General features: G+C 42.1%; 1 protein-coding gene and 1 long non-coding RNA gene across 2 annotated transcripts in view; one reads left to right on the forward strand and one right to left on the reverse strand.

Moving 5' to 3' along the window:
• The window catches only part of LOC144672171 (uncharacterized), a 312,256-nt gene that overhangs the window by 164,105 nt on the left and 126,043 nt on the right, over positions 1-22,108 (reverse strand). The window lies entirely within an intron of this gene.
• Positions 159-21,425, forward strand: LOC144672182 (uncharacterized). The gene is made up of 5 exons (XM_078534003.1): positions 159-291; positions 6,667-6,824; positions 18,895-19,315; positions 19,407-19,709; positions 21,268-21,425. Exons 1-5 carry the CDS (start codon positions 159-161, stop codon positions 21,423-21,425), a joined length of 1,173 nt encoding a protein of 390 aa, XP_078390129.1.

Here is a 22,108-nt window from a genome sequence, read left to right on the forward strand (position 1 = left end):
AATTGATGTGAGTTGCTATTTCAATCACTGAAAGGGAAATTCACCTGGATTTAAAGTGGGTAAAAAAATTTTAACCTTCAAAAATAAAAGCTCATGGAAAGGACAGTCTAGGTGGTTTCTGGGAAGTGTAAATACAGCTTAATTTGGAGAGGAATAAAATGAACATGAAAAGCGCCTATCAGCCCAATAACACTGCGAATGGAATCTGGGATAATTTTGAAATTGTAAAACGTCAGACGTTGGTTGAAAGCCAGGAAAAAACAAACAAAATGTGTTGCTGGTTGAAAACACGTGAGACTGTTTGATTTCTGTTTTAAAGACCTTATGAGGATATTGTACTGTAAGGTGAATTGTCTCCAGTGTTCCTGTATGGAATAGGATGGTAACTATTCCACGAGCAATATTGTGCGAGGAAGTGATTGATGATGGGAAATCAATATAGGAAAAAGACAGATCACCATATGGGAATTATTTCCCTTGGGCGTCGTTGAAAATAAAATATCAATAGGGCATTTTAGTGAAAGAAAAGTGTAGATGAGTTGAGGAAGATGATAGCTTTCTTTTGGATATGTCATTTTCCCATGATGATTTAAAAAAAAGAAAATTGATATTCTATCTACTATGAGAGAGATTGGGACCTTGCAGAGGAGGAGAAGCAAAGGTTTTCAGAGAGCTCACCACGACCCCCTCAAGCGCAATTAGCGATAGGCAATAAATTCTTGCCTAGTCTGCGATGCCCGCATCCCATGAACAAAATAAAATGTGCCCAGTTCTGCGGCTGGTAGCTGGTAAGTGTGGTGTGGAGTGAGAGTCTAATGAAAATTTCAAATCTGCGAATGGTAGATTTTTTTTGGGCAGGGGCATTAAGCGTTATGAACCAGGATGTATAAATGGAGTTAACACACATATCAGTCATGATCTAATAAATGTTTTGTTTCTGCAATATAGGTTAGAAGTCAGCAACTGTCTCTGTCAGTTTCCTCATCAATAGTTTAGTTACAATTCTGCACATCACGCCTGAACACTTAAGGTTTATTTCATTCGGGGCCCGTCTTCTGGGAGGTTAAGAATTCATACATCATTTAAAATCTAAAATTCATGCAGCATTTATTTCGTCTAACTTCAATATTCCCGCAACAAACTTGTAACCTAACTCAGCCAGCGTGTTAAACTTAATCGCACACACATCAATGTCGTGACAAAAATCTCGGCATAAGTTACGGGTGTTGGGGGGGTGGGTGTCACAAAATTACGGGTCACAAGGTTCAACCGGGAGCCAACCCAGGGTTCTAACCGGTAGCAACCGATGAGCGGGCAACTAGTGCCAGCAGCTTTTCAGCCAGGCGAACGTCAACTGCCCGTGAGCCTGGATGAACCGGTTAACAAGCGGGTGGAGGGCAAGTCCCCACTTACACGGATCAGCTGGTTTTCAGCAGTCCCCAAACACAGCTGGCTTTACCGGTTCTGTCAAACTGCAGCCTGACCAGTGTTTTCTAAAGCTTTCACAGAACTTTCATCATTTTCTACTCAGTTCCCCTGCAATTAAGCCAATAATTACATTTTTTATACTACCTCCTTAATTTACCCTAGTATCGTTTTGGTGCACTTTGATCCGCTTCATGTAACCCTATAACACAATCTAATTTCACGTTACGAGGCGTAATGCAGCTAAGAGTTCATTTGAATCCTAAAGCGATGTATTCGGCAGTTTGGGGGATGGATCCTGAAAGTATTTGGCCAGGAATTTTCTATGTTGTATTGATCAGGTACTGTGCATCAGTGATTAAACGCCTGCAAATACGAGAATGTATAAAGTTATGGAGTCGTTTGTGGCACAGGAGGCCGCCATTCGGACCATCAATAAACAGTTTTACTCATGCTTCCTTCAGATTGGGATGCAGAAAACAAAAGGCGTGGATGCCTGCATTTGTCATTGTGCTGAATAATAATGTTTTCCGTTAACGTTTAAGACTTTTAAAGTCCTACTAGGTGTGTGTGCGCCCCTGGCAATTATTACCTATACTAAGTTGCCTCTTGAGAAGGTGGTGGTGAGACACCTTCTTGAACTATTGCATCCCAAGTCGTAAAGGCACAGTCGTGTAGAATTTTAAGTTAGGTGTTCCAGGATTTCGACCCTGTGACAGTGAAGGAAAGGCTGATTTATTTCCCAGTCAGTTTGGTGTGTGGTTTGGTGAGGAACTTACAGCTGGTGGTGCTGCCAAGAATCTGCTGTCCTTTTCTTTCTAGGTGGTAGAGGGCTTCCACGGTGAAAGCAAGGAATACAGAACATAAAGTAATATTACCCAGTGCAGTATATCCAGTAAAGAGGCTGTAAAAGATTCTGTTGCAACCTGCTTCACACCGAAACTGGGAAATACGGGATGAACGGTGTGCGGTTGTTTTGAATTTTAATGCCTAGTCTCATGTATTCCATAACAGTTCACTGTTAAAATTCACTGCATAGTGATGACTTTTTTTTTCAGCAATAAATGTTCAGCTCCTAAGATGTGATAGTTTGTACACTTACATAGAACTTACAGAAGAGGATCTGGGCCAACTGGCTTTGTGTTGTACTGTTTGCTCCACATGAACCTCCGCCCACCCACCTCTTCATCTCAGCCACATAACATATACTTCTATTCGTTTCTCCCTCATGAGTTTATCCAGCTTCCCCCAGAAATGCATATCTGCTGTTCAGCACCATTATTCTCTATGATAGCGAGTCCGACATTCTCCCCACCCTATGGCCTAAGAAGTGTCTCCTGAATTCCGTATTGGTGTTGTTAGCGAATATCTCATAATGCTGAAACTTACTTCTGCTGTCCCCATAAAAGAAAACACTTTCTTCACCTTTAACGTCTGCAACACTGTCATAACTTTTAAGAGCTGTATCAGTTCACTCCTCGCCTTCTCTTTTCCAGAGGGAGTGCCAGGCTGTTCAGACTTTCCTGGTCGTTTTCACCTCTCACCTCTGGCATCATAATTAACATATCCTGTTTTCACATTCGACAGAGCCTTTATACTTTGTTTATAAAATAAGGGGTGAGACATATGCACAATGACTCCTAGGTCTCCACGTGACTTGTGTTATGAGGAATATGAGGCTGGTAATGAAAATTCAAATCAACCCACACACCGATCATCCAACTTCTCAGTCTTTGTGTTAAGCGCGTTGTATCAAGAACCTTGTACAACCTCTTTATAGAGTAAATTATACCGAGTAGCATTAAATTACATTCTCTCAAAGCTTGTATATTAAAACGCACCTTCTCTGCTTATCAATTATATTCCCCCACAAATGAACCTCAATGCCTAATTAGCATTTTTGTAACAAAGACCACAAGCAACTCCGTCAAAAGCAACTCACTTGATAAATTTTCACAGCCTGAATGAAACAACCGTTTGATCAGTGTCAGCAGCAGACAAGAAAAAGAGGCCTCTCTTTACTGGGTTTGGACGGAGATCATTTTCCTACATTCTGCTGTTTAGTGAGCAGCTCAATTGCAAATAGCCCGAGGAGGAATCCATTCACACAAACCAACGGTGGTCGGGAGGTGTATTTGGGGAGTTTTTCTTTTAACTGGGATATGACGCCGTCTGTTCTTTTGCATTTCAATCCGTGTGACTGAAGAATTCGCTTAAAAAACGTTTTTCCACTCGTTAGTAGCAATAGACATGATTTGTTAAAAGTGCCGCAATAAGGAAGCGATTCTAAACACGGAGTGGCGAGGGAACAAACGAACATTCAAACAAGGAGCAGGCGTAGGCCATTCGGCCCGTCGAACCTGCTTCGCCATTTAATAGGTTCATGACTGATCTGAGAGTAACCTGAAATCTGCATCCCACCTACCCCCGATAAGCTATCGCCCCCCTGGGTCACCGAGAATCTATCCACCTCTGCCTTAAAAATATTCAAAGACTCTCCTTCCAACTCCTTTTTAGGAAGAGAGTTCTAAAGATTCACGACCCTCTGAGAGAGAAATATTCTATCTCATCTCTGTTTTAAATGTCTGTAATCTGTCATTAATCTCAGAAATAATGATTTCGGAGAGTCACCATTCCCAGGGGAATGTTGCTGATTTCCCTGAAGTACCGCTTTAGGATTTAATTGAAAATAATTCTCAGGGGGGATTCAGTACAAGCCGGACAGAGACAATCTGTGATGAACTGTAATGAGGAAAGCCTTTCGAGCAGTGAAACTGGGGGACAGTGAGTTGAAAGTTTGTAAGAATCTTCCCTTCATCCCTTTTCCCAAAGCAAGACTCGACTAAATATTATTTCTTCGTTCCCGGGATGTGAGGTTCGTTGGTTAGGGCAGAATATATCGCCGACCCCTTCTTTCCACGTGAGAAGGTGGAGGCGACATGCCTCCTTTAACCGCTGCAGCCCATGTGGTGTGGTCACACCAACGCTGATCTGAAGAAGGGAGATCCAAGATTTTGACCCAGCGGCAGTGAACAATCGATGATAGACATTCAAGTCAGGATGGTGTTGGACTTGGAGTGGAACTTGCAGATGTTCCTATGTGTCTGCTGCCCTTGCCTTTCTGGGCAGTGGCAGCCTTGGCGAGTTGTTGCAGTGCTGCCTGTCAGTAGATAGTATGTACACTGTAATATCTCTGAGCCCGGTCGTGGGGGTGCAACAGTTAAACCTTTTCAAACACCGAACAATACGGATAAGCAAGGCTCGCTGTCACGTGGAGGAGACACTCTGAATGAGGTTAATGTGCTGCTCTCTGTTCAGCTGAGTTTCTCTTGAAGAGACCGCACCGTGGCGCAATGACCTATGTGTGTGTGTGTATGCGTGTGTAGTAAGCATCCTATGATTGCATGAATCGGCCCTCTGACAAAATCTCTTGTACCTGCGGTTTGACATTGAGTTTCGCTGCTGGAACTTTGCAGACAGTTCTACAGGTGAGGGCCTGAATTTTGAAGTGAGAGAAGCCACAGGGGCCTCCGGCTGAGGTATTATTTTCAGAGTTAAGCGCAAGTATTTCAGAATGTAGGCCAGCGATTTCTGCCACTCGATGTACCTTTCACACTCCAACTGCAATGGTGTGTGAGAGAGGCGCCTCTGCTGGTTTATAGCAAGAGCTGCGAATATAGTTTGTGAGGCTCTGCTGTCAACCACGCTGTCCTTCTGTCTGAATTCCCCTGGATCGCTTAGTCGTCATTTAAGGCCAAGCATTTCTGCATAAGCAGTTCTGATATACAGTCTGCCACAATATTCTCACTTGAACTCAGAACCAATTCTGCTAGTAATTCATTATATCAGGGCTTTCATAGTAAGGTTAATATTTCTCGCTCATGTTGCTCAATTTCCATGGCGCCCCTGGACATGGCAATTCATGTAGATTCGTTTGAACTTGCAAAGGGTTACACAGAACCTACAGCACATGAACAGACCATTCGGCTAACCGGCCCATGCTAGTGTTTATGCCCCACAGGAGATCACTTCCACCACCTCTTCATCTCACCTCTATCAACATATCCTTCTGTTCATTCCTCCCTCGTATGTTTATCCAGCTTCCCACTTAAATGCATCTCAGCTATTCACCTCAACCACACCTTGTAGGAGCGAGTTCCACATTCTCCGCATTGCCTCAGTAAAGAAGTTTCTCCTGATCACGGATAACGTGAAAACGAGGCACGGTGACAGAGATGCACAGGTAGCGCGATAGAAACAGAAATAAATGGCTAGTTTGGGATACAGTAGATAGATAGTTCTAAACATTAAATACTTAAAAATAGTGTTAAATTGTCAAAAAAAGTATTTTTCCAAAGTGCAGCTCAGAATTTTAAGGTATATTTATAGCGTGTGTGTGTGTATGTGTGCATGTGTGACTAAGTGTGTGCCTGTTCATGTGTGTGACTGTAAGTGTGTGTGTGCTTATGTGTGTGACTGACTGTGTGTGTGTGACTAAGTGTGTGTCCGTTTAGGTGTGTGACTGTGTGTGTATGTTTGTGCGTGTGACTAACTCTATGTGTGTGTGTTTCTTTGTATGTGTCTGGCTTTGTAAGTGCGCGTGTGTGTGTGAAGGAGAGAGGCTGTGTCATTGTATGTGTGTTCTTTCGTGAATGACTGTGTGTATGACTGAGCTTGTGGATGTGCTTGTGTTCAGAGACATGGCACATTCCTCAGGCAGCTGCTTTGATTTGACTAGAGTGTAAAATATACTGTTTTTTTTACAGCTTAAAGATATATATTAAAGACCCTTTCCCTATGAGGTTAATTTACAAACACCGAATCTTAAACATTGCTTTAAGAGAGAAAAAAAAACACAAACAAAACAGGTATGGGGAAGTTTATGTCGTCTTTTATGCAGGTAAAAGTTCCAACGTTGAAGGTTTTGTTTTCGTCTGAAAGTTGACTTCTTTGTTCATCAAAGTTGAAGGGGAAAAAAACAAAAGTATTTAGACAAAAGAAACAACTTAAAATGGAGAATGGTTCTTTATTTATGGAAACTTACAAAAAAGCAACATTGGGTAAAAGAAAAGTGACACAGCTGATTGCAAATGTTTCTCCGCCCCCTGAAAACCAGCAGCTAATTTAAACCTTCTTTTTATTAGGCGCTTTTGAAATAAAAAATCACTGCCCAACTTTTTGTCTTGCTAATGTAAATTCATATCATGTACATTATTAAATGTAAATATTCTTATTGTATAGATATACCCACTGGACTCCTAACTAAGGACACAATGGATTGTTTGTGTTTTTGGCAATTGGTGACGATCGTTTCCAGCTCCATGTCAATACTGCTGGTTCAGCAAGGAATCCAACAGTTTCGAGAATTAAATCGCAGCATGCTGACAGTTTTCAATAAGGTATTTGCCTTTGAAAGCCTTGACCATAACCATTCAGGTAATTTGTTACCTTCCGAGGAAAACTGTTGGAGAACTGGAAATGTGGAAATTATCTCTAAACTGATAGCTATCCTGCTTGGCTCTGACATAAAACCACAGTTTAAAGGCGACAAGCCTGGGCATAACTTTTTATGAAACTTGAATTCGTATAATACATTGATCTGAGCTGCTATTTCTAGCACTTAAAGGGAAATTGACCTGGACTTTAAGTGGGTAATCAAATTTTAACCTTCAAAAATAAAAGTTTTTTGAAAAAACAGTCTAGGTGGTTTCTGGGTAGTATAAATGAAGCTTAATTTGGAGAGGAATAAATTGAGCAGGAGAAGAGCCTATCAAAACAAAAAAAACTGCGAATTGAATCTGGGAAATTTTGAACATGTAAAACTTCAGGCGTTGGCTCAAAGGAAGAACAAACAAACACAATGTGTTCATGATTGGAAACACGTGAGACTGTTTGATTTCTGTGTTTAAGAACTTATGAGGATATTTAACTGTAAGGTAAATTTTCTCCAGTGTTCCTGTATGGGATAGGATGCTAACTATTCCATGTGCAATATTGTGCGAGTAAGTGATTGATGGTGGAAAGTAAATATAGGAAAAAGACAACTCACCAAATGGGAATTATTTCCCTTGGGCGTAGCTGAATATAAAATATCAATAGGGCATTTTAGTGAAATAAAACTGCGGATGAGGTGAGGAAAATGATAGCTTTCTTTTGGAAATGTCTGTGCCCTATGAAGGTTTTAGGAATATTACATTTGACAGTTGGTCTACTATCCAAGACATTGGGACCATGCAGAGGGGGAGAAGCAAATGTCTTCAGACCGCTCACCACCACTCTCTCAAGCGCAATTAACGATAGGCAATAAATTCGTACCTGGTCTGCGATGCCCAGATTCCATGAACGAAATAAAATGTGCCCAGTTCTGCGGCTGCCAGCTGGTAAGTGTGGTGTGGAGTGGGAGTCTAATGAAAATTTCAAATCTGCGAGTGGTAGATTTTTGTTAGGCAGGGGGATTAAGCGTTATGAACCAAGATGTATAAATGGAGTTAAAATACAGAACAGTCATAATCTAATACAATTTCTGGTTTTACAGTGTATGTTGGAAATCAGCAGTTGTTTCTTTCAGCTTCCTCATCAACAGTTTGGCAGCTCGTTTAATATATTCCTGCTGACTTTCACTTATTAATTCGCACTTACCTGAATGCCAAGTAATTTCGTCTCTATAAATATCACCACCACTGGCATTATGTTGAAGTCCTTATTCAGTATTCAGGTTTATCCTTCTACAATTTTTCAAACCTTGGTGTAGCTTCCCCATCTGAAAGTCGCCTGGTAGGTCTCTCGTATCCAAGGAGGGATGGAAGTTTGTGGTCTGTAATTTCGACCCTTATTTTCCTGAGGAATCTAGGATGCCTCAGATCTCAACGAAGTCCTAAGAAGACTTTGAACCCTATAAGTACATGCCTTTTGTTTATTTTTAACCTGTCCAATGTCACACCGGTCTCTTCCATTATTGTAAGTAATTGCATAATTGATTCTTACTTATGAGAATCGGTGGCTAGGACAGCATGTAATCTTCATCCCTTCTTGAATCGCTGCAGCCCATGTCGTGCACGCATATCCACAGTGCTGTAAGGAAGAGAGTTCCAGGGTGTTGGTCCAGTGACAGTGAAGTAACGGCAATAAAGTTATAGGTCAGATTGTTTTGTGGCTTGGTGGGGACCTTGCAGCTGTTGGCGTTCCTATGCATCTTGTGCCCTTGTCCTTATAAGTGGTAGAAGTTGATGGGTTTGAAAGATGCTGTTGAATGGCCCGTGGTGAGTTGCTGCAATGGATCTTGTAGGTGATACACTTTTCTGCCTCTGTGCAGCGATAGTGAAGGGAGTAGATGGGTTGGGGATAAAACGTTATCCTGGATGGTGTCGAGCTTCTTGAGTGTGCACTCATGCAGGCAAGTAGAGAGTAATCCAATACAGTCCTGCATTGCATATGGTGAATAGGCTTTGGCAGACAGGTGGTGAAACATTCATTACAATTACATTCCTTCTCCACTGAAAACAGATGCAATGCATTTAATCATTACCACAACCATGCCCTCTGCGTCCTCAACATCTCATCGCTTGTCCTGCGGTACAATACACACTGTAGCCAATCCTCTGGAGAGATTGTTTCTCCAGTCAGGTAGTATTAATTTCAGCAACGACAAAGATAATAATGAATCTGTTCCACCCCAGAAACATGAGGTGTGGATTGCAGCGATGTGGATTAGCTGATTCCATTCACCCTGAATCATTGAGTTAACAGCCTGTTCCTTCCTGAATTCCTGGTTCACAATGAAAAATGATCTGCCTACCTCAAATACAAATTTCAGAATGAACTGACGTCAAAATCTCTCAATGACCATGAAACCAAACGTGGTTTAAATAATCCCTCTTGCAATTGCACTCCCAGATTATTTGGGCTGCAATGTGTGACGTAGTTTTGGATGCAAGCAATCCTTAATTGGAGTGAAGAGCCAATGAGATCAATGGGAAAGAGTGGGGAAAAACAACATTATAAACCCTGCTCCACATCAGAGACAGTTTAACATATTATAATGTGAACCATTCGTTTTCAAACGGAACAGGGCCGATGAAAGTTGACAAACAATTGTTAATTAACATGGCCTTTCAACTGCATCGGAATCATGCGCGCAATTTCCCCGTTCAAACCCTGTTACAGCTAAATCGATGGCAGGGTGAGAAGTTTCTGGGACTTAAGGACAGAAGAAATAGGAATAGCTTTTTTTTAGGTCCCTCGAGCCTTCTCCGCCATTCATGATTGATTTAAATGTGGCCTAAAATACACTTTCTTGCCTGTCCGCAATTACCCTTGAATCCCTTTTCAATCAAAAATCTGTGTAACTCAGTTTTGAATATATTCAGTGATCCAGCTTCCACTACTGAATTGGAACGAGAATGCAAAAGGCCAAGGAACCTCTCAGAGAAGACATTCCCCCTTGTCTCTGCCTGAAATAGGAGACCTCTTTTCCTGTAACAGTGCCCCTTAAGCTCTAGATTCCCCCACGAGGGGAAACGCCAGCAGCCGCTCTGTAAAGCCCCTCAGAATCGTATATGTTTCAGTAAGACTCTGTAACAACTCCAGATCTGTTTTGTATAAATCGCAAACTTTCCACATTGACTCTTCGCTTGTCTTTCTAGAAATGAGATTCAATCTAATTTGTATCAGTTGCTTGAGGGGCAAAGAAAAAAATGCATTAAATTGTTGATAAATGGACTGCCTGGAGCTGTTAACTTGAAAGTTAATAAACATTTGTTGAATAACAATGAAGTGAGATATTCCTCAGCGGAATAATGTTAATTGAATGCACCGATCTTTGGAACATTGGAACATCCCGAAAACACAAACTCTAATAGCAGGTTAAACATTTATAAATCAAATGTTAATTTTTTAAAAATACTTTCAGAACCAGAAATATATAAAATTCTATAAATTTGCTTACACTGTTTTCCCGGCAGCTCCCAATCATTTGCATTCCTCAAACGCCGATGGAAGCAAAGTCTTTGAATGTTTTTAAGGCAGTGCTTGATCGATTTTTGATAAGCAAGGAGGTGAACGATTATCGGGGGTTGGCGGGATTGTGGGGTTGACGTTAAAATCCGATCATTCGTGATCTTCTTGAATTGAGGCGCAGGCTCGACCAGCGGAGATTGATTTAGACGCGCTGAGTGGCCCTCTCCTGTTCCTTATTCATGTGTTGAGAAATAGAGCCGGATTCTCTGTTCTTTCCGACACCGGATCCGGAGCCGCTCTCGGAGTTTACAACAATCTATGCAGTGGGAAATTTCGGCCGTTGGTGTTGACGTTTCTCCGTCGGAAATGGCTCCATTGCTGCATCTCCTGTGGGCTCTGCTGCTCCGTCTACGAGGTGAGAGATTTCTTTTTATTGGTCACGGGGAATCCTTTAAATACCGAGATGCGGACGGTACTGCACATATATTTATTGATGTGTTGACATCCAGGTTAATGATAGTTTTTTTTTTCCTCTGTTCACAATCTGTCCCCAATTTCCCACCCAGTCTCCGCTGGTCAGTCGGCCCATTTAATGTGCGGGACTTTGAACGGTATTGTGAGCAGCAACAGCATTAACTGCTACCGTCAGCGATCCGGTTACAATCCAATCCGGCTGTTATATCACAGTACAGGTGGTGGCACCAATCGAGGTACCGCTTCACGGACCGTTTTCGATCTGGCAGAGACACCCCCAGTGACAATTTCATTTTGGACATCTGAAGCTGAATCCCGGTGACTCCGCCGCCTATTGCTGTCAGGTTTGGGAGAACTCAGCAGGGATAATCAGCGAGATAGGGCCATATAAAAACTGTATGTAGAAAATCTCTCAGAATTACAACAGCCGCTGGACTATTCCTGGATGAGAATATCCCATCATCTTTAAAAATATTCCTTGTGCAATTTACTTGGAAATCTAACTTAAAGTCCAATTGTTTATTTGCATTTTGCGAATATTAGTTCTCACTTTTCCCCAGGTGAATGTTCAAAAGATTTGCGCTGTTTTGGATATATATCTCTGGCTAGAGTCCCTTTGAAAGACGAAATACAACAGAGGATGTACTAAAGGGAAGACTATTAACATTTCATCCTCTGTTTTGCCCCCAGCCTGAGTCCCATTTCAAAACCGCTCCTTGTGGATCGTCGGAGGCGGGAGCACCCCGGGTGTTGGGAGAAAGTGACTCACTCTGTCTCTCCAACAAAGATTTTTTCGATTTGTGTTCATTTAGATGCGATTTCAGTCCTCAGCGGAGGCCGAATTTCAACATGGAAAATTGTGCATCAGAATCATTTATATCAAGAAACGTGAACGCGATCTGATTTGGAATTGAACCTCCTCGGGAGTGGGGTATAACTAAACAGAGAATCACGTTGACATTATTCAATAAATGATAAAATAAGGTTAAAGTGGAAACGGATTCAATGGGATCTTTCAAAGGGGGATTGGATAAATACTTGATCGAGGGTTGAGGGTAATGTCAGAGCTATGGAGTTTTCTGGGGAGTGTAACCAATTGCATAGCTCTTTCAAAGAGCGACGCAAGGTCGATGGACCAAATGGGCTCTTTCTGTGCTCTTGCAGTCTCTGATTCTATGATATCTGTAACATCCTCAGGACGCCCCAAAGCGTTTTATAACCAATGAACTACTTTAAAAAAGTAACTGCTGTTATAATTTAGGAAGATGAATGGAAAGATGAGACGAAGAAATGTATAAACAATAATCCTTTGGAACCCTTCAATTAGTCATTACTTTATTTCAAACTTGATCGTGTTTGCGAGAGATTTTTGCCATCCTGCGGGTCCTCTGGAGTGTGGATGATAAGGAGCCAGGCAGCGGCGTGAGGACAAGCACCATTTCCCCGGACAGCGATCAAATCTACAGCCTGAGCAGTTACCTGAGAGTCCCGGCCATTGACTGGAAGAAGGGTTCCAGATATTCCTGCAATGTCAGACACGGCTCCCTGAATTTACCCCTTCTCAACACCATCCGCTCCAGACACCGTTCACTCTGAGAGGCTGTTGGTCGGAGGTAGTCTTTACTTTTTGGTAATGTTTGATGTAATGGTGGCGCCGTGATAATGTTATTGGGCTAGTAACCCAGGGGTCTAGATTATTCTTTTGATGGCATGGGTTCCAATCCCTCCTCAGGAGCTGGTGGAATTTAAATTCAATTGATTTAAACTCAATTGAGCTGTAAACTGCTCTCAGTAATTGTACCAATGATATTTAACATTGATTGTCTCAAAAAATAGACAAACTGAAATATAATGCACACGGAAATTCTGTCATCCTCTCCTGCTCTGGCCTACATGTGATCCGCGAACTGCAACAACATGGTTCACTCTGAACTTCCCACTGAAATTAGGGATGGGCTCCACATGCTGGCCTTTGTCAGCGACTCCAACATCCCATGAAAGAATGAAGCAAACATGGTGACCAGAACAGGGGCTGTACAAGAGGCCAAAGTTTACCGCCCATGTTCCAAGTGTCCCATTTGAACATCTCTCTCTGACAGTAGCGAATATGTGGGGTAAATGCAATGACAGCTGACTTATAATGTTGCATTGGAGGTGGTTCAGAAGAGGTTTACTGGACTGATAGCTGGAATGAGCGGGTTCTCTTATACGGAAAGTTTGGACAGGCAGTGCTTGTTTCCACGGAGTTTAGAAGAGTGAGAGATGATTTGATTGAAATAAACAAGATCCTGAACGGTCTTGACAAGGTGGATGTGGAAAGGATGTTTCCTCTTGTGGGTGAGTCCATAACTAGGGGGCACTGTTTTAAAATCAGGGGTCGCCCTTTTAGGACAGCGATGAGGAGAATGTTTCTCTCTCCGAGGGTTGTGCGACTTTGGAATTCTTTGCCTCAGAAGGTAGTGGAGGCAGGGTCATTGAATATTTTTAAGACAGAGGTAAATAGATTTTTATTAGACAAGGGAATCAAAGGTTATCTGGGATAGATGGGAATGTGGAATGAGAAACACAGACAGATCAACCATGATCCTGTTGAATGGCGGAGCAGGCACAAGGTGTCGAATGGCCTCTCCTTGTTCTTATTTCTTATGTACCTATGTAAATGCCAGCCATGTTTAAAATACTTGCTCTAAGCTATAAAGTGCCAATGCTGCAGTTCGGTTTATTGTGGATAGAATATTGGTACATAATTGTTTCTATTGTGCAAGGTTTGTGTTGTGTTTAAACACACAGGTACAGTTGCCGATAGGTGTAATTTTATTTTGGATTGAATATTATTCACAGGAACAATGTTTGAAAGCCCACTCCCATGTATCAACCGCCGTGTTCACGCATTCAGTTATGGTCTTCAGTTCAGTCGAGGATTTCCAGCCCTCAACTGCAACTGTGTTTGACGGCTTTGCTCAATGAGTGTTCATTTCAGAAGTTACAGAATATACACACTCCTCTGTTCGCCTCTGAGTAAGAAGTTTGTGCGTTCAAGTCTCACTACAGAGGCGTGAGAACAAAATGTAGACTGAGAGCCCAGTACAGGACTGACGGAGTGCTGCACTGTAAGAGGTGCTGACTTTTGGCTGAGGCGTTATTCTGAGAACTCACAGTAAGCAGAAAAGAATAACTCGGCAAAATATCTGAATAAGAGCAGCCAGCATTTCTAAAGCAGACTGTCAGGGAATTAGCACATTTCGATGTTTGGGAGCTTGCTGTGCGCGAACAACCTGCAGGGTTTCCAACATTAAAACAAGGACTATAAATTAAAATTATCCTTAAAACGTTTTGATCGTTCTGAGTTCTGGATTGGGTCGCAACTCCACAAGCCCCCCGATTCAAGAGGCAACAGAGTCACATCTGCCAGAAAGCTCCGAACTATTTTTAATTTCACTGCAGTGTCACTCACTGTTCTGTTCCGGGACGATAGTGGCTCCATAAGCATTCATATCAGAAATATAATTAATATCCACAGCAATTCTCAAACATTAAGCACACGCAATGTCCAGTGAATCTATCATTTCTATTTAATTGATTGGTTTAACGTAAATTGATTTTCCAGTCCTGGGCACCCCAGAGGGAATGTATAATAATGTGAATGGTGTGTCCTCCTGAGCAGAAACTAGCGGTCAACATCAATAACTATTGCAATCAGGGACTTCACTGAGCGAGCAGCATCTCAAATAGGAGTAAACAGGATTATTATTTCAGCCAAATGGGAGGTTAGATGTTTGGACGTATTTTCATCATATTCCAGTGTCTCACTGAGATAGATCCTCTTCCCCTCCTAAAAGTCAAGGTGGAATCTTATTTTTAATTAACAACTTCTCAATTGTAACTTCTCGTTCATCGTTCTATAAGCAAAAAATACGAAGTCACAAATCCCTGTGTGTTTACAGCTTGATTCGCACTTTAAATGGACTGCTACAGTCTTTGTGGTTTTGAAATCGGTGTTAAATTAAACATACCTTAGATGCAAATCGTGGCGAACAAAAAGAGATGGGATCAGGGGAAAAGGAGGCCGAGGCCATTCAACCCCTCAGGCCTGTTCCGCCGTTCTATTAGGCCATGGCTGATTTGTCTCTTAGTTACATCTTGCCGCCTTGGTTCTATAACTCTTAACACCCTCCCCCACAAAAACATAACCATCTCAGTTTTGACATTTCTATTTAACACCCCACCCTCGAAGCCTCAGCAGCGATTTTCTGGGGGAGAGATTTCCCGACTTCTACTCCTCTTTGTGTGAAGTAACGTTTCCTTTGAACGGCTTGATCCTAATTTAAAAGCCCTGCCTCTTCGTTCTGGACTCCCCACAACCAGAGGAAATAGTTTCTCTCACTCCATACCATTAACTTTAATTATCCTTCCCACCCTAAGCTAAGATAGTTTGGCTGTTTGCTGAGAGTCTCCAATGCTTTACATTAAAAGTTAAAATACTCTCCTTGTCAGCATCGGGTCCATTCGGAAAGCTTTTAGGATTCAAGTCGTATCCCGCTCCTTTCCCATCTTCTCAATGGCGATGTTTTCAATGCAGCAGAACCCACTCCATGGTGAAGAGTCTGGTAGTACTGGCCGCCCTGAACATGGGAAATATGTTAAACCAGGGAAATATATAAAGATTTAAATCAAGTTCATATCAGTTCAATCATTCTCCATAAGACACGAAACTGGTTTCCTGTGTATAGGCAACAAGCGGCAAATATTATCATGAAATAGTTCAAATGAGAAACCAATAAGATTAATTTTATAATCAATATAACCATTCAGGTTGCTTCAGACTGCTTTATTGGTAGATACGACCAACAAATCCAAGCAGACTGTTCCTCTGCATCATCTGTCAGTGTCAACGGTCACAGGTTGAAGGGGAACCATTCCGAATTATTGACCTTGATCAGTGATTTCAGAGACTGGAACCAGCTCGATGGCTCCCCTAACAGCACTTCAAGAGGTATCTTGTTCCTGGGGCAATACTGAAAAAAAAATCTGTTTACTGGTTAGGAGGGGGAGGCTCCTCGCTGCTTTTTGTTTGACACAGTAATCTCGGACACGCACACATGAAGACAAAAACAAACAAACACCTACACACACATAGGAATACACACACACAAACTCAAACACACACAGACAAACACAAACACAGCACACATATACAGAAACACACACAGACACAGAGGCATACACAAAGAAAACACGCACATACACACACATAGGTACACACACTCACACAAAAGCTCAAACACATACAGACAAACAAATATACACATACATAAGCATAAACACTCACACACACATACACACAGTCACACACACACACACTCAAACACAAACACACGCACACACATGGATATACACGCAGACGCACACACACACATAGGCATAAACACACACACATACTCAAACACACACAGACAAACACAAACGCACACTGAAAAACAAACATACACATACATCGGCATAAACACTCACACACACATACACACAGTCACACACACACAAACACACGCACACACATAATCAAAAAAACACACAAACACAAACACACACAAACAAACCCAAACACACAGCTTCATACACATAGGCATACAAACTCAAACACTAACACTCAAACACACAGTCTCACACACGCACACAATGACATACACACACACACTCACATACACACACACACAAACACACACACACAAACACACACTCACATACGCACAAACACACACACACACACAAAGACACATACTCCAAGAGAATCATGCGCAGCAGATGGATGGAAACACCAACAACTGCATGTTCGCCATAAATTTTCCTACAGGAGAAAACGTTGCTGATTGATTGATTGACATGTCAAATTTGATTGTTTGAGGTGTTGCCTCGGAGAAAAGCAACGGATAAACTTGTTGCTCCCCAAGCTCTCCGTTTATTCTAAAATAAAAAAGGCCTGAACATATTTAGTTTGTTTGCAGAAAAGAAGGGCGCTGCCGTATGAATGCACATCGCTTCCAGCCAGTGTAAATCAGCTACGTTACCAGCTCGACTGAGAATCTAAAATTGATTAATATGTCTAGAAACGCCCTCAGGGTTATACAGCAAGTGCTGTCCATTTGCAGATATACATCTAACAGCCTACGTTTTGGATCGGATTTTGCAAGCACAGGCTCCTGGGATTATGTTCTGTACTTTGTCTATGACGAAGCAACAGACGGAACATAATGTTTCTTTAGGGCAGCCACTGGGGTGTACGCTCTACTTACCTGGCATTGCACCGGCACTGAAATTCATACTGGGTGTTCCTCAGTTGTGTGGTAGGCAGAACGGCTTTTTTGGGATGGAGGGTGCATCGTGTTAGTGCATGGCCACTTCACAGTCAGAGTGTGAAAAGACTTCCTTAGCACCTGGTTAATTTTTTTTACATGTACTTTGCCTTTCCAGGGTAATTTGAAGTAGATCAGGCACTTTCCAGGTCAGAAACTGCCGGCCTTTTGCTCAGTTGCGAGTTTGCGCCACACAGAGCGAACAATGGCCTGTTCAGGGTAGTCACTGACGAAAAACCTTGGGCAAAAGGTCTCTATTTTCAGCAACGATAGTTTAAATTTCTCGCTGACCTCGTGCATCGAATAGGACTGGCAAATGTTGCAAAGCGAGCTCGGTAATGATGTGAGGGAGAGAGTATATTTTGTCCAGGGCATTGAGGAGAGAACCTCTTCTCTTTGAGTAAAAAGTGTCCAAGTGACCTGTTTACGACACGCTGAAAGGACGAGGCGGTGCCTCAGTTTCATGTCACACAGGAAAGAGAACACGTCAAAGTCTGAAGCATTTCCGCGGTACAGACACTGAGAGTGTCTTGGAAACTTGTGCTCAACACTCTGCAGCGGGACATGAGTAAGCATTGTAAGCGAGGACTGCCCAAGGAGAGACTCGTGACACGGAATAAGGGACAGGAGCAATTTCCAAATGGAAAGAGACAAGCGAGATGCATATACTGCGTGAAACAGCTGCTGAAAAATAACTGATTCCCTATTTCTTCAATCTGGTGCAGTTAGTACATTACGGATGTATAGTTGACAATATTCAGGATAAAGAAATATAAAACGACACTCGACATGGAATCACTTCCTCGGCCAATACTAGTGAATAAGTAAAATGTGTTAAATTCAGTACTATCGAACATTATTTTTGTTTGGACCATACACCGTATTTTGTGCACTGTTATAACGAACTAACCTCTTTCCCTTCACAGCCTCGTGCGTGCGTGGGCACTTAACGCATAAACAGGAAACCCACAGCGACATGATGCTGAGTTTTCCATCAAGCTATCTTGAAAGGCAGCACAGAGCTTTCGCAACTCTGCATGTCACAGATGATCTAACCGGACCCAGCACAAAGAGCAGCGAAAAAAATAAGCGTCAGTGCGAAGCTTAAAGCGAGCGTGTCGGCCGTAGACAATGAGTTTCTTCATTGTACTTGTGCTTTTCCATTTCTTCCCAGGTTAGATTTTCTTACTTCCAATTCATGGGATAATTCCAGTGTATGATCGCAGAGAAAGTCAGGCATGTGGAAGACTGCGCCCTGTCTTCTCTGATATTAGTGATGTGTCGAAGAATTGAATGATCGAAGGGAAATTAAAATAGGCCAAAAGTCTAAATCTCACAGCCACTGTCGGCAGAAGAACGGGAATCCGTTCAGCCCCGGAGGCAATGTTCATCCCTTCATGAAAATCACAAAGGCAGATTATCTGATTATTGTGACATTATTGTTTGTGGAACCGGCGCGCGTGTAATTCACCCGCCACGTTTCCAAGAATACGGGAGTGGTTACGCTTGACAAAGCATTGTATTGGATGAAAAATGTTTAACTCTCCCGCTCTCTATCTCTCTTTATTTCTGTCTTTCTTTCTTTCTCTCTCCCTTTCACTATTCCTCTCTTTCTTTCTTACTTTCTTCCTTTCTCTCTTTATCTTTCTGTCTCCTTTAGTTTTCTCCCAAGATTGCCTTTTTACTTTAGAGGCAGGTTACTTGTTTCTGTATCAAGCTGTTTGTCTTTCCTGCTATAAGAGAAAAGCATGTGATCGATGCCGTTCTCTCAGTTGTTGTCTCTCAGGCTGTGTTCCCGCAGACTCCAACGGTTCAGGGCGTCTCGGTTGGAAGCACCTTTAAGGTGCATTGTCATAAGGGCTGGTTCGCGACTGGAGTTGTTCACTGGTATAAACAGCGGCCTGGAAAACGCCTAGAGCTCGTTTACATTGCGAGAAAACCGTTTCCTCCAGAAGGAAGGTTTTCAGGAGAAGTGAACGATGAATCGACTATTTATAGTCTGGTGATTGAGGATGTCCAGAGGAATGATTCAGGCGTGTATTACTGTGCAGCTAAGAAATCTACGGGAACGTCATCTATCTTCGGGAACGGGTCGAAATTGTTCATCGTAGGTAAGAATTAAGGCCGTTTAACTGATCTCACCACAAATAACCAAAAATTAAAGTTGAATAGTAATTGCACCTTATTTCCCAAACTCATCAGGTCCCCCCAAGATATTCCTCTTATCTCCACCTTTGGATGATATTCTCCCGATGGAAACTATCCCACTGCTGTGCTTCGTGAACAGCCTGGCCGTCGATACTCTCCCCTTGCGCTGGAATATTTCCGCGCGAATTACCGACGGATGGACCGATTCAGGGACAATCGGCCTGGACGGGACGTACAGCATCAGCAGCCGCATCAGAGTCCCGGCAGAATCGTGCAGTAATGGCGCTGCCTGTACTTGCTCTGTTCAAATCACCTCAACTGAAAACCTTATCAGTGAAAGTGTCTCATATCAGACAGGTAACTATTGGCAATGACAGTTTATTCGTATATCTAACGCTGATGGGAGGCTTGGTTGTTTGAAAGATGGCCGTGCATATAAGAACTCGCTGACTTTCTGTCTTCATGTTTACTTACTCTCATTTACCTCTGTTAGATCTCCCAATGTTTTAGTGTTTAGCTTTTTTCCTGAATGTTTAAATCCATCTACATGCGCCATAAGTATATGTTTGGAGGTAAGGTGTCAGTATGAAATGTTGGTGATAACATTTGGAAAATAAAAGATCCATTTCCAATTCCCGATTTTCTCTCCTCATGCCTACCGGTAGTTATATGTATTCCACAGCGTTCACGGCTAAGAAACATTCGGTTTACACCGATAGGTAAGTGCCGGTATTGCAGCTCCAAAGGAGAATCCTCCGAAAAATTCCAATGGTTGGAGACCTAGCCACAGGTGACCTAGCCATTGTTTTATTGAAGTTTCGCATAACTTCCCCAATTTGCAATTTTATCTTTCTCCAGATAAACGTCATTGGTTGCCTGTTATGGCCTTATTAAGCTGCATAACTACATTTAGTCATTTTTGAAACTGTGCACCCAAATCACTTTGGTGCTTTACCCCTTTAGAACATTACTTTTCAAGGTTGTGTTTGTAGCCTATTTGTTTTTCCGTGCAAAATGATGTTCATCTAATAATTCGCCAATAAGAGAGAAAGGGGTTCATTTGGGGACCCAGAGACCAGTTGGGCACTCATGAGTTGTGGAGAAACCCTTCAAGTCTGAGATCAAGATGAAAGTGGGGAGCATTTATAAATGGATGGTTTAGTTAAGGGCAACTAGCTTCGAATCGTGATACTAGACTCGTTTTAACGCGTTTAGTAGAATTATTTTATCTTTTGCCGAACCGATCAGTTGCACAGTTAAAAGCTGGCAGTAGGTGCAATGTGCCTGGAATTCCAGAAGGCGTTTCATTCGGTGGCAAGAGGTCTGCAGGGAAACAATTCGGCATTTGGTGTAAAGGAAGTGTTGGTACATGGATGAAAGTTGGATGACAGACGGATAATAGGTAGCTAGGGAAGACAGGCATTGCTTCGTTGGCAGAGGAGTTGTAGATCATGTATTCCAGCAGACACCTTTAGACGTTTGCATTTGTTTCCCATTGTAACGGGCCGATGGAGAGAGCGTGGAGAAATGAGATGGATTTAGATTCATCCAGCAGTGAATTGGCATAATTTCGCAAGATTATCTCTGTCCCTCTCTCGCTTACTCTCTCATTGCATCTTGCTGCTTACCTGGCTTTCTCATATGTTTCGACAGGTATTATACACACAAACACACACACACTCACACACATATATATACATATAATATGTATATATGTACTCATTTATATATATATATATATGTGATATGTCTATAGATATATAAATGTATATCTATGTATAACTCTAATAATACGGGTGTTGAGTCCTCACCCCTAGTTCCTTTGAGTACGCGTTGAAGGGTCTGCTTGAACTTTTTACAAGTGCCCGATGGATTCAGTAACTTTTTTTTTTAAAGTTATATTTTTGTACTTCAGAGCCGCCGTATGATGATTGCCTTTTACTGCTTTCCGGATGTTCATTTCTGATGATTCTCCTTCTAATGATTTCTATTGTCGCCGTCGGATGCAGCTACAGGAATCGGCGCTCAGGTGAGAATTGCACGGTGTATCTCCGTGGCGCTCTACATCTCTGACATTGTGATATTTTTCTTTTTAGTCTATTTTTTCTCACGTTAATGGGCCTGTTCAGTTTTCAATTTGCAAATCTATACCTTTGCCTTTATATCAGGCAACAGGACCAAGGATAAGGAATTCACGGATTCGAGGCCACGTGAGCACGAAAATGACGTGAGTGCATAGAGATATTTTCTCTTAATACGTGTTGCTTCCTTTCACTGATTGTATAAAACAGCGTTTAAGATGGATAGTAATCGCTGCATAAGTCTGTAAACATTTCATAGTGAACCCTAGAAAATGGCACTTTTCTGGCAGAGCTGAAAATATTGGGCTGATATTCAATATCAGTAATTATATATTATTTCAGAATGATGTTCCAATGGAATGATCTTGGAGTTAAGTTGACTGCATAATAAGAAAAAGTAACATAGATTCCACTACTATTCCTGTGTGCACAAAAGAGAAAATGCATGATCCAATTGTGACGATTAAGATGCCAAAATATTTGATCAGGTTAAAAAATAGAAGCTCTTTATTCTGTTGTGGGCATCTGTAACTGGAGGAAAAGTCTTAAAATTAGGTCTAGGACTTCAGACCTGACATCAGGGAACCACTGTGCACACAAAGGCGGTTGAGGACCTGGAAAGGTCTCGCCCCTCAATGTGTGAATTTGGGGTTTAATTGGACACCATTGCTGGTA

Source organism: Cetorhinus maximus, chromosome 36 (assembly GCF_964194155.1).
Source record: "Cetorhinus maximus chromosome 36, sCetMax3.hap1.1, whole genome shotgun sequence".
Taxonomy (NCBI): Eukaryota; Metazoa; Chordata; class Chondrichthyes; order Lamniformes; family Cetorhinidae; genus Cetorhinus; species Cetorhinus maximus.